The following is a 14,046-nucleotide window of genomic DNA, read 5'->3' as shown; positions in this document are numbered from 1 at the left end:
AACATGGGCATATGCAGTAGACACAGAAATCAATCACAGGATAGGCTTCATTGTCTGAAAGTTCGTGAAGGTCGGACAGGAAAGAATCAGCAAGGCTTGCCTGTAAAGTGGAACGACCATTTAGAAACATGGCCTGAGAGCGCGGCCGAGAACAAATCGCAAATTTAAGATTGCCTAGCTGCTCAACAGAAGATGAAATGAACTCACCATTATTTCGTCGAACCTCTACAACTTCAAGGTTTAAAATGGACTTTTTCCCGTAGGTTTGCTTGTACGTGTCTTATTAGGACACCGGAGATCAAGGTAGCCGATGATTAGGTTTAAACGTGTCTTAGTCCTAGTAATATTAGGAGTCTTCTACGAATAGGTTTAGGATGTTTTGGGTCAGCGGCTGCTGGTGCTGGGATATATAAGTACAGATAGCTGCGTGAGTTTGTATCGTGAAGTTGTACAGAAATAAGCAGAAAATAAAAAAGAAGCGGCACGATACATGTCCTTGGTCAAAGTTTTTCGTGTGCGCATGTTCGTCGTGTTTTGATGTGATCGATCCTATGGACCGAGTTCCAACATTTGGTATCAGAGCAAGGTTAAGGTGAAGTTGTGGTTGCCCCGGGAAGACGACCCGACTAGCACTTCGGGGCGGGCCATGAAGTCACTGGGTGGAGCAGCGATGAGGAGGATCTGGCTATTGTCGTTCGATGGAGCGACAAAGAGGGAGACGGCAGGCTGTCGTCGGCAAGACGGTGGAAGATGATCGTTGACGGGGGTGGTGGTGTCGATGTGTGGTGCTGGAAGATCTCGTCAAGGTCGTCATCGGGGAAGAGACAGTATGGTCAAGGAGTGGTGCGAGTTCACATATTCGGTCGAGTCGTCTGAGGGAGTCAAGGAGTCTTGCGGGTTAGCTCCGTCAATCGTCGTTATGTCGTGGTCGTCATGTGCAAGTACTCGTCTTTCTGAGGTCCGGTTGAAGATGAAGCGTGTCATGGTCGATGGGCTATCCGGTGTGGTGCAGCACCGAGAGCGAAGACGTGAAGTGAAGATCAAGCTCAAGCGTGTAGTTGGACGATGACCAGTGAAGGGAAGCCTCTTCAATGAGGATCTGTCTCTACATGAGATGGTGTGTGATCCGTTGACATGTATTGCGTTAGGGGTGACTGATGGTGTTACCTGACAGCGTGACTGAGAGTCTGTATCATACGTTGAGATGGATCGTGAGGGCGTGGATCTACAACGAGCCAAGATGAGGAGGAGTACAAAGTGATGACAAGTTTAGATTAGGAGGAGTCAACATTAGAAGGAGCATCAAAGGCAAGAGTCAAGATTAGAAAGAGATTGTTAGAAATAATCTTGATTTAGTGTCAAATAATTAGTGTATCCGGCAAGCTTGCATGTTGTGTCCGGGTACGAGTGCTAGTCCTAGGTTTAGTAGGTTTGCTTGTACGTATCTTATCAGGACACCGGAGATCAAGGTAGCTCGTGATTAGGTTTAAACGTATCCTAGTCCTAATAGTATTAGGAGTCTTTTACGAATAGGTTTGGGGTGTTTTGGATCGGCGGCTGCTGGTGCTGGGATATATAAGTACATGTAGCTGCGTGAGTTTGTACCATGAAGTTGTAGAGAAATAAGTAGAAAATGAAAAAAGGGGGGCACGACACGTGCCCTTAGCCAAAGTTTTTCGTGTGCGCATGTTCGTCGTGTTTTTATGTGATCGATTTTATGGACCGAGTTTCAACAAGATGATGACGGTGCTGGTTTTTTTTAACATAGTATAAGGCCAACTCCAAAGCGCTACCTCAAATGACCCGACAGTGTCCGTTTGGGATAAATGGGTCGTCCAACGCGCGGGGGCAAACAGACCATTGTTTATTTTCGATCCGTTTTTAATTCATTTTCGGCCCAACTTTAAATTGTGCTTACGGTCGAACGGACAAGCGGAGACAACGTGTGGCGCATGCCCATGTCCTTCCCTCGTCTATCAGCCCTTTTCTATTTCACTTCCCCCCCTTCAACCACACCCCCGGTCCCACTCCCCTATCGTCCATAACCGCCGCCGACATCATTTTCCTCGGTCATGCGCTGTCCAGCACGGCCGCGAGCCCACCCCCTTCCCTTGTCGTATCACCACTTTCCTCCACCCCACGAGTTGCACAACCCCGGCCACCAGATTTTGGCGCAGTTGACGGACGGATTTGGAGCGGATCCGGCCAAATTTTAGCTCACCCTAATAGTCGAAGGCCGCGTCGTGCCATGGACTGGCCGGGTACCAGTACCCCAGCCCCGACAGCGCACCCATGCCACATGAAGGTATTGACTCCGCCTCTAGCCATTCGGATTTACCCCGTCGTCGGTTCGTCGGCAAATACACCAACGTCGTCATTCGGGCTCGATGGTGGCCGAAAGGCTCGTCGGCGAACAGATGCCGCTCATAAAGTGCGATGACCGTCCATAAAAGGTCTTGCGTCGCGTGTCTACAACGCCCAAACATCCCGGATGTGTGTTCGCCAAGCAGAAAAATGATGGAGTATGTGCTATTTTAGCTTCAGTTGTGTTACCGGATTCGGTTCATTTTGCTTACACACATATATTTATTCTATAGCCTGGATGCCACTTTTGTTACTGAGAAAAAGAATACATCGATCTATTGGTAAAGTGCAATTTAATAGATGTTTGTGCACTTTTAGCTATAGTTGAGGCTAGAGATAAGCCTAGATGCGAAGAAGCAACGTCTATTTCTTTTGACTCGAAGAAGATAGAAGCATGCAAGATCGAGACTTCGTAGATGAACAATGAATGCATCGTGAAGGGACTAATCCAACTTATGGGAACGTTTATAAAAGTTGGATATCTTCTAAAATGTCATTTTATGGTTCTTGTTTTCTTTGTTCTTGTTATTCTAGTCAAAACTTGATGATGTACTTGAATGTGTCAAAAAAATCGATGATAAAAATAATTAAGAAATGGATGCGGATGAGATGCGCCCGAAATGCGGTTGCCGTGTTGGGCTCAAGGCTGGCACATACAGAAATTTGGACGAACACAACCCCATTTTGCACCCCCAAACGGGCGAAAAGGACGTCCGTTTGGGGGTCATGCATTGGAGTTGGCCTAATGAAAGTTGCTCACATACATAAGCATACAATCATCGCTATAAATGCACGCACGCAAATACTCTCATAGACGTCTTTGTAGTCGATGGAAACATCTCTTTCACTGAATGCACATCATCGAAAGGCTTAGAATAAATTTAAAAAAACACGAGCACCAATGTTAAGTTCGTGACTTGAACTTTGATGGACAAGGGATATCATTATCCTCCTAACCATTCAACCACATGTTGGTTCACGATGACAGTGTTGGTTGGTCAACAATCTTGTGTCTAATCCTGCTCAATCATGCACTCCTTGATAAATATAAAGTAGTGTGTTTTCAAATATAAGATGTTTTGGTAGACTTGGAGATTCTTGCCTCCACAGACTCTCTTCGACCAGAGACTCTGGAAGCTATGGGCAGGCCCGGCCAGGCTAGACAAGGAAGCATCAGAGCACAACAAATGTGTCTTAACGACCCAATAACGTAAAGAAACTTACAAATAATGTATGTCCGAGGAAGAGAAAACTATATCAGTCTTTTGGAGGGAAGAACGCCCAAGGCCTTTCCTAAGTTAGTGTTGTTATCTGGTTGGGTCGGATATTTGAGTTAGCGGATCCGGGATTGTGTAATAATTGTGTTAAATCTTGGATTCCGAAATAAATCTTGGTGAAGTCATGGGTGGTTGGTCATGGTTGGTGGACTGAAAACAATGAAGTCATCGGTCCCATGATGACGACGTGTGTGGAAGATTGTTGGGTTTAGTCACATATCGATTAGGAAAAGGGGGGATAGAACACGATTTATAAGAGTGCGGGTGTCCTCTCTTATCGGCTAGTCTTTTAGGGAAGAGAAACCAAGACATCTCATAAGTTGATGTTACTTTTCGGTTAGGTTCTGATGTTAGTAGATCCGAGATTAGGTAACACTTGGTCCAACTAACAATATGCAACAGGCGTAATAGTGTTGGCTGGCACTCTGCCTGCAACTCATGCAGCAGCAATGGCAAGCTAAGAGCATCTCTAGCAGACCCCGTAAACTGATCAAACCAGTAAAAAAGTGAGGTGTTTACGGTCTCGGTCGAAAAAACGACGCGGAGCAGACCCTGCAAAACTTGTTCGACACGAATTTTTTTAAGGGGCACGTCAAATCCATCCGCGGAAACCTTATATGTTCAGTTTTGGAGGCCGTATACAGTTCAATCCGTAAACTGGTCAAACCTCGTCGAAGCAAACGCGCTACCGCGGAACTGACCGAAATCTATCTGAAACTCACTGGAATCCATCCCGCATGTTGGAAGAAGTTGCCGCACGTCGGAATTTGTCGTCGCCGGTCCGAATTGCGGCCAACTCGACCTCCACCACCGAGACGAGGCCGTCCACGGGCAGGATGAAGCAGGCCATCGACGGCCTGAATAAGGGCGGGGCAGCATCGAAGAAGAGCGGGGCGGGTGGGAGAGCTCGCGCGGCCACGACGGGGAACGTATGCGAGGTGGTGGGCAGTGTCGAGTTCAATCGGGGACGGACAGTGCTGAGCTCAATCGGGGGCGAGCGGCGCAGGACTCCTCCACTGCATGCATGGGCATAAACGAACGGCGCCAGGACGAGGCGAGGGCGAGGCGGGCGGCGTCGAGGCGCCAGGGCGGGGCACGCCGTGGCCGGAGACAAGTCGTCGGGACAGGAGGGGAAAAAAACTATAATAAAATACAATTTTATTTTACAGGGTTTAGAGTGCGACTTATACGCATTTTTAAGGATCGGTTTTTACGGAGTCAGATGCTCTAAGGTAAACCTTGATGAAGATTTGGGCGGATAACGTCAACGCTGGGCGCTGTTTCTGGGCCGCTGCCTGCATGGGTATCGTTCTTTGGCTGGCGTGGCAGCAGCAAGCAAATCCTTTTGCTGTACTTGCGCACAGCTGATGATTTTGCTCTACTTGCGCACATCGAATGGCGGTGAAATGTGTAGGCACCGTGACGGTAGGAAAAACGATCGTATCCGAATTTCTTTCATAAGCAAGTCAGATTGAGCTAAAGTTCAAAAGAATTCAAAACCCTGGATTTGCCGGGGATACGATACGCGCCCCGTGCAACGAGAGCTGAGGACGTTGCTGTCAGAGGGATGGGATGGCGACGGCCGGGCACACGTGCATGCGTCAGGAGATGAGTCAGCGGATGATTTGCAGTCACCCATTCAGATCAGATGGCAGGACGCTGCGTCCAGTCCAGTGCCCTGACCTTTCGCCTTTCCGTTTATTTTCTACTGCTTTCATTATACTTTTGTCTCTGATTAGAAAGGCCAGCGGGCCGCTGTCCGTCTCAAGCAAGAGCCAAAAAACAAGAGGAAAACGCAGGCGTTGAAAAGAAAACACGAGGAAACAATATAATGCAGCCGCCGCAGCCCGCGGCGGCGGCGGCAGAGGATTTGGGCCATGATCGTCGAGTTGGCCACCACCGTCTTGCACCGGTGGGTGGGGCTTGGCTTCCCCGGCCGATCGATCGACCGACCGACCCGCGGCACAACAGTGTCCTCGTACGATGACGATATCGATCGCCACTATGATGATACTCGACCGGCTGGTCGCGACGTGAGCTCCGTCGGTCCCTCCAACTCCACAACTACAAGCCAGGAGAATAATGCCACGGAATATATCGGGCACCCACCCACCCACACGTACGCCAACGCACACAGGCAGACGGATCTTGCAAGCCCCGGCTAAACTGTGCCCAGCACCACCCTACCCCGCTCCATCGGCTGCTCGGGAACGTCCACTTCCTAAGCAAAAAAAGAGAAGAAATGTTAGTAAAACTTTTGTGAGCAAGCGTGCACCCCCACAAACCAACTCGAGTGGAGATTACGCAGACGATAGACGGCGTGATGCGTGGGTGTACGTTGGCTAGCTAGTAGCTAGCATGCAGTTGCACCCGCACACGCATGGCCGGCGGTGTACACAAGCCAGCAAGGGGAACGGCTGCTTTGACGGAAGCGTATGCATGGGCGTGCCTGGGTCGCCTGGCGGACGCATCCGACGGCCACGCGCGTGTAATCACACGGTCAATGCTAACTGGCCGGCGATAGAGGGCCCGTCGATGGAGATCAGCGCGCTAACGACGTCCCGACTCCAAGCGAGCACGTCGCTGTGGGAGGAACCAGTAAAATGTAAGCACCAACGTTAACTGTAGGACTTTAACTTTGATGGACAGATGATACCATAGTCCTCCTAACCATTCCAACAAGGATTGGTTTGGAGGAAGACGCTGTTCTAACATGATTGTCTTGCCCATTCTTTTTTTTATTGAAAAGGCAGGTCTGAGAAGAGAGACAAAAAAAAAACAGGAGAAAGCGGCGCTAAAAACAAAAAAGTAAACAATGCAGAAGTGCACACGGCCGCAAGAGGAGGAGATGGATGGCCCTAGCTAGGTCACGGTGATCACCGACTCCGGCCGTGACCACGATCTCGCAGCGGCGGCAGGCTAGTGGTGGGTGCTTCCTGTTTACGTGGTCGTGGAGGCTGTGTCATCGACCGACCTGCAGCACAGTGTCCTCGTACGCTCGCGCACTGGGAAAATGAGAATGCGACGAGTCACCGTCGCATCGGTCCCTCCACCTGACCTACGCCGGCCAACGGAATACCGGGCGTTGTTGTGGAGTCGATCCAAGCCCAAGCATCCCGAGCAAACTGCTTCCCGGAGCCGGAGGCGCAAAGGCCGTGCGTTTTCGCTTCACCGGAAGGAAGGAAGCTCCTCTCTTTCCGGGGCCGTTTCCGACTCCGGCAAGAAAACAAACCAAGCCGAGAGAGGCCGGCCAGTCCGGTGGAAGGGAAAGGCAAGCGCAACGGCCGTCGGAAAGGCGCACGCAGTAGCCAACCAACCACCATAAATCCCCGACGCTTCCCCACCCCACCGCCCGCACGCCGCAGCCGATCGCGCCCCACACCACACTCCACCCCGCAGCACAGCCGCGAGCACACAGCCACCCAGCCAGCCAGTTACGCACGCCAGCGCTCGACACCGCGGCTCGGCGGCTCCGTCCGTCCGTCCCCTTCTCCCTCGCGGCAAGGAAGGGGGGGAGCTCGCACGGGCCGGCCGGCGAGCGATGACGAGCCACGAGGCGTGCTGCGGGACCATGTTCTGGGTGTACCTGCTGTCCTGCGCGGGGCTGGTGATGTTCGCGGGGCTCATGTCGGGGCTCACCCTCGGCCTCATGTCGCTCAGCCTCGTGGACCTGGAGGTGCTGGCCAAGGCCGGCACCCCGCAGGACCGGCGCAACGCCGCCAGGATCCTGCCCGTCGTCAAGAACCAGCACCTGCTCCTCTGCACGCTCCTCATCGGCAACTCCCTCGCCATGGAGGCGCTCCCCATCTTCCTCGACTCCCTCGTGCCCTCCTTCGGCGCCATCCTCATCTCCGTCACCCTCATCCTCGCCTTCGGTGAGGTGATTGCTCCCCTCTGCTTACCGATTTTTTCACATCCCGGCTCCGCTCCCTCTGTTTTCTTTTCCCCCCCTTCTGCTTCTTCATGGCGTGCTGATTTGGTTCCATCCTGCAGATCATGCCGCAGGCCATCTGCACGCGCTACGGGCTCAGCATGGGGGCCAAGGCGGCGCCCATCGTCCGGGTGCTCCTCGTCGTCTTCTTCCCCGTCGCCTACCCCATCAGCAAGGTACGCCCAATTTGTGCTTCTGCTTGCAAGAATCCGAGAGCAGCTGCTAATTTTCTTTGCCCTCAATCGAAATTGGGTTCAAGGTTCAGACATCCCAAGTGGCCGCCTGCCCTGCGAGTGGGATATGTATGGATCATGCTTCACTATTAGTTTAATTGCTAGGCAGATGGCCTTTGCTTGTTCCATGCTCATCTAGTCATCAGAACTACCCACACAGGTCAACATACCCTGTTTATATCAATTAATTGTTTTCTACCTACTAGTGACTAGTTGTCGCACTGATTAAAATCTCTGCTCAACGAGCAAGTAGCCGGTGGCCGCGAAGCAAGGTCCGTATCTCGCTAATGTCAAACTAATTGGATGGAAAATGCCCCTCCCTACATGTGCATATGATTGAGTTCTGCTGACTCAGGTTAGGGAGTATCAAAACATCAGCAGTTACCTGTCATTAAGGGTTTGTTATGTGAACCGGTTTCATTCTTCAGAACCGTATTTTAATTTAAAAAAATGCAGATTTATTACTACCAACGAACGGTCTGTGATCGATCATGTACCTTGGTTTTTATAGCACAAGCTTAGCCAGGGTAGTTGCATATACCTTTCATGTCATTTCAGTGTTCTTCTAATACAAAGGATGGGCACTTCTATGTGTATCCGAAAAGAAAAGAACTAAAAGGGCCTCCCCTCTTTTTCGTCGATTCAGTATCTTTGCTTCATTTATGTTTTCTTCTTCAGCTGTTGGATTGGCTACTGGGAAAGGGCCATGTTGCACTTATGAGGAGAGCTGAGCTGAAGACATTAGTTGATATGCACGGCGATGCGGTCAGTTCTATTCTTTTTCACTCTTTCGTTTATGATAAATACAGTAGATGCCATCTTCAGTCAAACAGTTATTACTCTGTTCCAATTTCTCAGCTGTTATAAGTTGCATACATACATTTTCTACGATAAACATCAGCCTTGTGTACATTTTCATTAAATAGTACTAGAAAACAGTTTTACAACTGCAAAGCCAAGCGGCACAAAAAAACAGATGTTATTATAACAACAAAGAGCAAAAACAAAACTTGCCCTAGTGCCCATTATAAGTTATATTCAAAGCACAATTTTTATTCATGATGGCTTAATTTCACTGTACAGCCTTACGGGAATTAGTTTACTTTGCTTGATTATTATTTTTGTCTGTATTATTATCTGAAGCCTCCGGAAATAGCTAAAGTAGTAGGGACTAAAGTACAGCCTTACAGGAGTAGGGACTAAAGTAGCTAACTAACTATTGTTGCTCTCCTTAGACAAAGATACAAACTACCACTAAACTATTATTTTTCTCACTTTGTTCTCAGGCTGGAAAAGGTGGAGAGCTGACTCATGATGAAACTACTATCATTGCAGGAGCTTTGGAGATGACTCAGAAGACTGCAAAAGATGCCATGACTCCCATATCTGAAACCTTCTCACTTGACATAAATGCCAAGTTGGATGTGTATGTATGTTCCAATTTGTTGTGTGTTTTTATTGAAATATATGATACTGATGCTGCTATTTTTCTCTTGATAGGCATACAGTGGGTATGATAATGACCAAAGGGCACAGCCGTATTCCAATATACTCTGGAAGACCTAGCAATATTATCGGTCTTATATTGGTAAGCTGAGGTTTTCATGAATTAATTGCATTGATTGAGAAATCCTATATCGTTAATTAGGTTCATTCCGCTAGATATGTTTTTACAGACTCCATGTTATGAACTCTTAGTGGCATCTTACTAATGGTGAATATTTTTGGAGTTGCAGTTTCCAGAGCAGTGTCTTAACAACATTTTGTACCGTTCCTCATAAAAATTAATGTTAAATCTTAAGATGATTGCGCTAGCAGATATTTGAACCTGCTAATCTTTGTTGGGTTTAATGCATCAGTCTTTCGATCAAAGAACTGTGGTTGAAACTGAAAATCGCCACTATTAATCCATCAGTGCTTTTCGAGTTGTCCTTTTCAGAAAAAAAGAAAAAGGTTACAGGGGTGGGTGGTGAACTATGTCGCGTCGGGGACACCTTTTCCATTTTCTTCTGATTTTCATTTCTGTATAGAATTTCTCCTCTTAATATATGAAAGCAGCACTCCTGTTGTTCGTAAAAAAAATGTCCTTTTAGAGACTGACTTTTTTTTGCAAACACCAGCCCGTGAGTAGCACATGGCCATTGAAAAGTTTGTTTTCCAATTATTGTGGAGCTTTCATGATCATGTACAGAGTTGTATAATGAAGTACTCCCTCCGTCCGGAAATACTTGTCCTAGAAATGCACGTATCTAGACTTATTTTAGTTATAGATACATCCATTTTATTCATTTTTAAGACAAGTATTTCCGGACGGAGGGAGTATAAAGAGTGTAGAAACATAACACCATCCTGAACGCCTAATCAAGGCCTGTTTTTTCACTTCATGTGATATATTAATTTTTCCAGCTAAAAGGTCTTATCATTTTAGGTAAAAAACTTGCTTACTTGCCGACCTGAGGATGAGGTGCCCACTAGACATGTTACTATCAGAAAAATTCCAAGGTAACATCTTTTTATGACCTTGTCAAACTTGGCTGGTGAACAAATATGATTCTTCACATGCATGTATTGTATGGACTTAGGTGTTTTGGTTGAAAGTCTATCAGATATTTATTTTATTTGATTTAGTATTTGAAAGATGATCTGCGCCAACACTGAAGCATGTTCGGGAATGCTCTGTACTATGCTGCACATGTACTTATTTAAATTCTAGAAAAAACGGTAGAACAGATGATACAGATTTTGAAGGGGCCACTGTCCTGAGCTAAAGCAGAGTGACCTCTTGGGAAAGCCACAAATTACATAAGATTTGAGCCGTTTTATTTTTGGAGAGCATAAAAGCACTACTTTGCCCCTAAAAAATCCATACATTTCGTCGAGGTTAAATTATACATGTGTTATCGAATCCGTGTGCATTATTAATTTGTCTTGTATTCTCATTCATAGTTTTGCTGTGTTTTCTGTACATCAGGGTGGCTGATGATCTTCCTCTCTATGACATTCTAAATGAGTTTCAGAAAGGTCACAGCCACATGGCTGTGGTTGTCAAACGCACTAAAGAAGCAGGAGCATCTGCTGAAAAGAATAGCAGTTCTACACCAGATTACAAAATGACCAACGGATATGCTCATGCTGATGGTACATGTTTCACTCACCCATTTCGTGTATATGCAGCAGCATTTGATTACCCTTGGCGACTACCTGTCGTTCGAGAACTGTAGATGTGAATTATTTTTCCTTGGCTGACGAGTTGAGTGTACTCCTAGGTCTGGGTTTGTCACCCTCGCATGTCAACATTCCCGGAAGTCGTCGAAATAACAATGCTAAGTACAGTAAGAAAATTGAAAGGAAACGGGACAACATTCTTGATTTTAACACCGATCCACTTCCTCATTATTCGATGGATGAGGAAGCTGTGGGAATAATTACGATGGAGGATGTCATGGAAGAATTGCTGCAGGTTTGACCTATTTTTTATTAGAGCTTCTCCTTTGTTGGAAAATCATTTGGTGTGCATTGTCATGTCTTGTTATTTTTATTCAACTTCAATGATGCCCTTTGGGTTTATGGCTTTATATCATCAATATCATGTGAAAACTGCTTGCTTACATTGTCTCGTTGATTTCATTGTCCATATAGTTTTACCGTGTCCTATTGTTTGACATTTTTTGCTATATACTGCTAACTGACCTAAATTTCTCCACTCACAGGAAGATATCTTGGATGAAACAGACGAGTATGTTGATGTGCATAACAAGTAAGTGGCTAAGTGCTGGTGCTTTGCATGTTAAACTGGCATAGAGGGAGTAACTTTCCTTCGTTTCGCAGGATCAAAATAAACATGTTACCGCCAGGCAAATCAGTGTCGCCTCTTGTATCTCCTGGTGGTGAACCTCCATCTCAAGGAATAAGAAAGACCCCTATGGCTTCTCCGCTTTCGCCATACCATAATGGCGGCTCCATCTTACGTTCCCCTGTTACAAACCAAACTCGATCACCTGGGACTTTACCGACAGCCTTTTCTCCTGGGAGGTCACCCGCGTCTCAAACTCCCGTGCGCAGTTCGCCGACTTCAAGTTGGGTGAGTAGCAGAGTTTTCGTATACCAAATGATGGTTATTCATGGCGCAACAATCTTTTTGCACCTCATCCTACATGCCATCCTCATTGTTCTGCGTCTTCCTTTTTATAGGTATCGAGGAATTCCTACCGAAATCCGTAGAAATAGTGGTGAGGGCTAAAGCCGCCAAAGAGCTCAGGGGGCAACACTTGCAGCTGAGATCACTCCCAAGATCAAAGTAAGGCACTGAAGAGTATAGGGTCAAACAAATGAAGACCCCACAGCTCTCTCCTTTGTTGTTGATCCTTGTTTATCTATGACTTTCTTGTACATGTATATATATATGTGTGTCCCTTAGCATCTGAGCCTGAGCGTGGATGAGCTCTCACCACCTACCTACTGTAGACGCCCTTTTTGCCAAACTTGTAGCCACCATTGCAGAAGAAGAAAACTGCAGAGATAAGGTAGTAAACGAAATGCATTATGTATGTATCGCGCGTCGGCGCATCTGTGGAAGTATTCTTGTTTGTCAGCCGCCATTGTACTCAAAAACTGAAGTAAAGCAGCTGCTGGCTGCCCCCATTTATGTAAGAATTGTTCAAGCTTGGTGTTTCTGATGCATTTTTTCAAGGTCGCTGTACGATGAACATGTGGTGTGCTGGTGTGTTTAACCACCTAGTATATCAGGCTGGCTCAGCTGAACGGTTAGTGTGTCAGCATCAAACGGGATGTGACATTTGAGTGGTCATATCAATTACTCCCATCCGTTTCCGGGTCCTCGGCTAACACGTCTGCTGGGAGTACTGATTGTGTATGTTAATTTTGGTCAAGGACAAGGTGACGACTGACGAGCGAATCAGGCAGCAGCAGCCAGCGACTCGGCAAGTACTCCCTCCGTTTCTAAATATAAGTCTTTATAGAGATTTCATTAAGGGACTACATACGGATGTATATAAACATGCTTTAGAGTATAGATTCACTCATTTTGCTCCGTATGTAGACCCTTAGTGAAATCTCTTTAAAGACTTATATTTAGGAACGGAGGGAGTATGTATGTATGTAGGTGCGGTGGTTCTGTTTAAAGCGTCGGTGTTAGTTTAATTTGGTGATGGTAGATAGGGACTGATGATCGAGCATGGTGGTGCGACTAACATGAGAAAAATGCACTATCACGGTTGCCCTGAATAACCGCCGGGCACTGGACAGTGGAAGCACATTAATTTCCTTCATGCGTTGGAAACAGAGATGCATCTGAACGATGCATGCAACCATTTTATTAATTATTTATCAAAAAACTTATAAAAAAATACAACGCTACTTCTATCATATTGATGAAAGGATGCTGACAGTGCGGGCCTAATATCAAATAGACCTTGCAACCAAGCCTAACATGTAAGATCTGAGACCCTAACCAAGCCACTTGCCGGGTATGGAGCACACAACGGTCCAGCGCCTCAGAGGCCGCCACCGCCAACTCTCACCAATTCATCTTCAGAGCTATACTGCCGCATCAACCTTCCCGGTCTAGCTGTCGTCGACACCGCCCCAGCGCCAGACAACCTCACCGCCTTGCGCTCGTCTATGCAGCCACCTTCGTCGTCGAGATCCAGCTGCACCATGCCGACAATACTCGTCGTCATCGACTCAGTAGATACAACGACGCTCCTCCTGCCAACCTCCCCACCGTCGTCGCTGCTGGAGCTACTCGAAGCCCATCACCCATAGCACCTCTTCCCGAACATCTGAGCCTCCCAAGACGGCGCCTCCATGGAGGTTGCGACGCATAGGGCGCCATCGCCCAATCCAGTCTGAATTTTGGACTTTCATCCGGTAGGTGTTCGAAGGTGGATAGGAGGGACCTCGGCTTCACCTCCAGGAAGGGTAACTACGTTTCAGGAACGCCGCCAATGCCAGGCTAGACCAGCCGATCAATGTTTCCTTCGGTCCCGATCCTATACCACCAAACCTTCGTCTGCTCCGGATCCAGCAGCGAAACAAGAACCGAAACCTACATAGATGAGATTGCCATGGGGCTCAACCTAACATGAGTCGAGAAGAACATCCGTAGTAGATATCCAAGCGCCGAATCGGCCGATCTGACGAGGCCAGCGATGAAGGCCACTACCCCGCGCCGGCCGACCGCATCCAGCAGTAGATTGAAATCTGATCTGAACCCGGCGGC

The 14,046-nt window shown here is 47.5% G+C and overlaps 1 protein-coding gene across 1 annotated transcript; it reads left to right on the top strand.

Annotated features, from left to right (window-relative positions):
* The first annotated feature begins 6,749 nt into the window (after window positions 1-6,749).
* On the top strand, window positions 6,750-12,478 carry LOC123449821 (DUF21 domain-containing protein At2g14520-like). Its single transcript, XM_045127162.1, has 11 exons — window positions 6,750-7,521; window positions 7,635-7,748; window positions 8,484-8,570; window positions 9,092-9,231; window positions 9,306-9,393; window positions 10,234-10,307; window positions 10,777-10,943; window positions 11,072-11,265; window positions 11,516-11,562; window positions 11,634-11,886; window positions 11,997-12,478. The coding sequence occupies exons 1-11, from the start codon at window positions 7,183-7,185 to the stop codon at window positions 12,024-12,026; spliced, it is 1,533 nt and encodes a 510-aa protein (XP_044983097.1). The 5' UTR covers window positions 6,750-7,182; the 3' UTR covers window positions 12,027-12,478.
* Window positions 12,479-14,046: the final 1,568 nt, after the last annotated feature.

Source organism: Hordeum vulgare, chromosome 4H (genome assembly GCF_904849725.1).
Source record: "Hordeum vulgare subsp. vulgare chromosome 4H, MorexV3_pseudomolecules_assembly, whole genome shotgun sequence".
NCBI lineage: Eukaryota > Viridiplantae > Streptophyta > Magnoliopsida > Poales > Poaceae > Hordeum > Hordeum vulgare.
The sequence above is the reverse complement of the archived record's forward strand: the minus strand, read 5'-3'. Positions and strand labels throughout refer to the sequence as shown.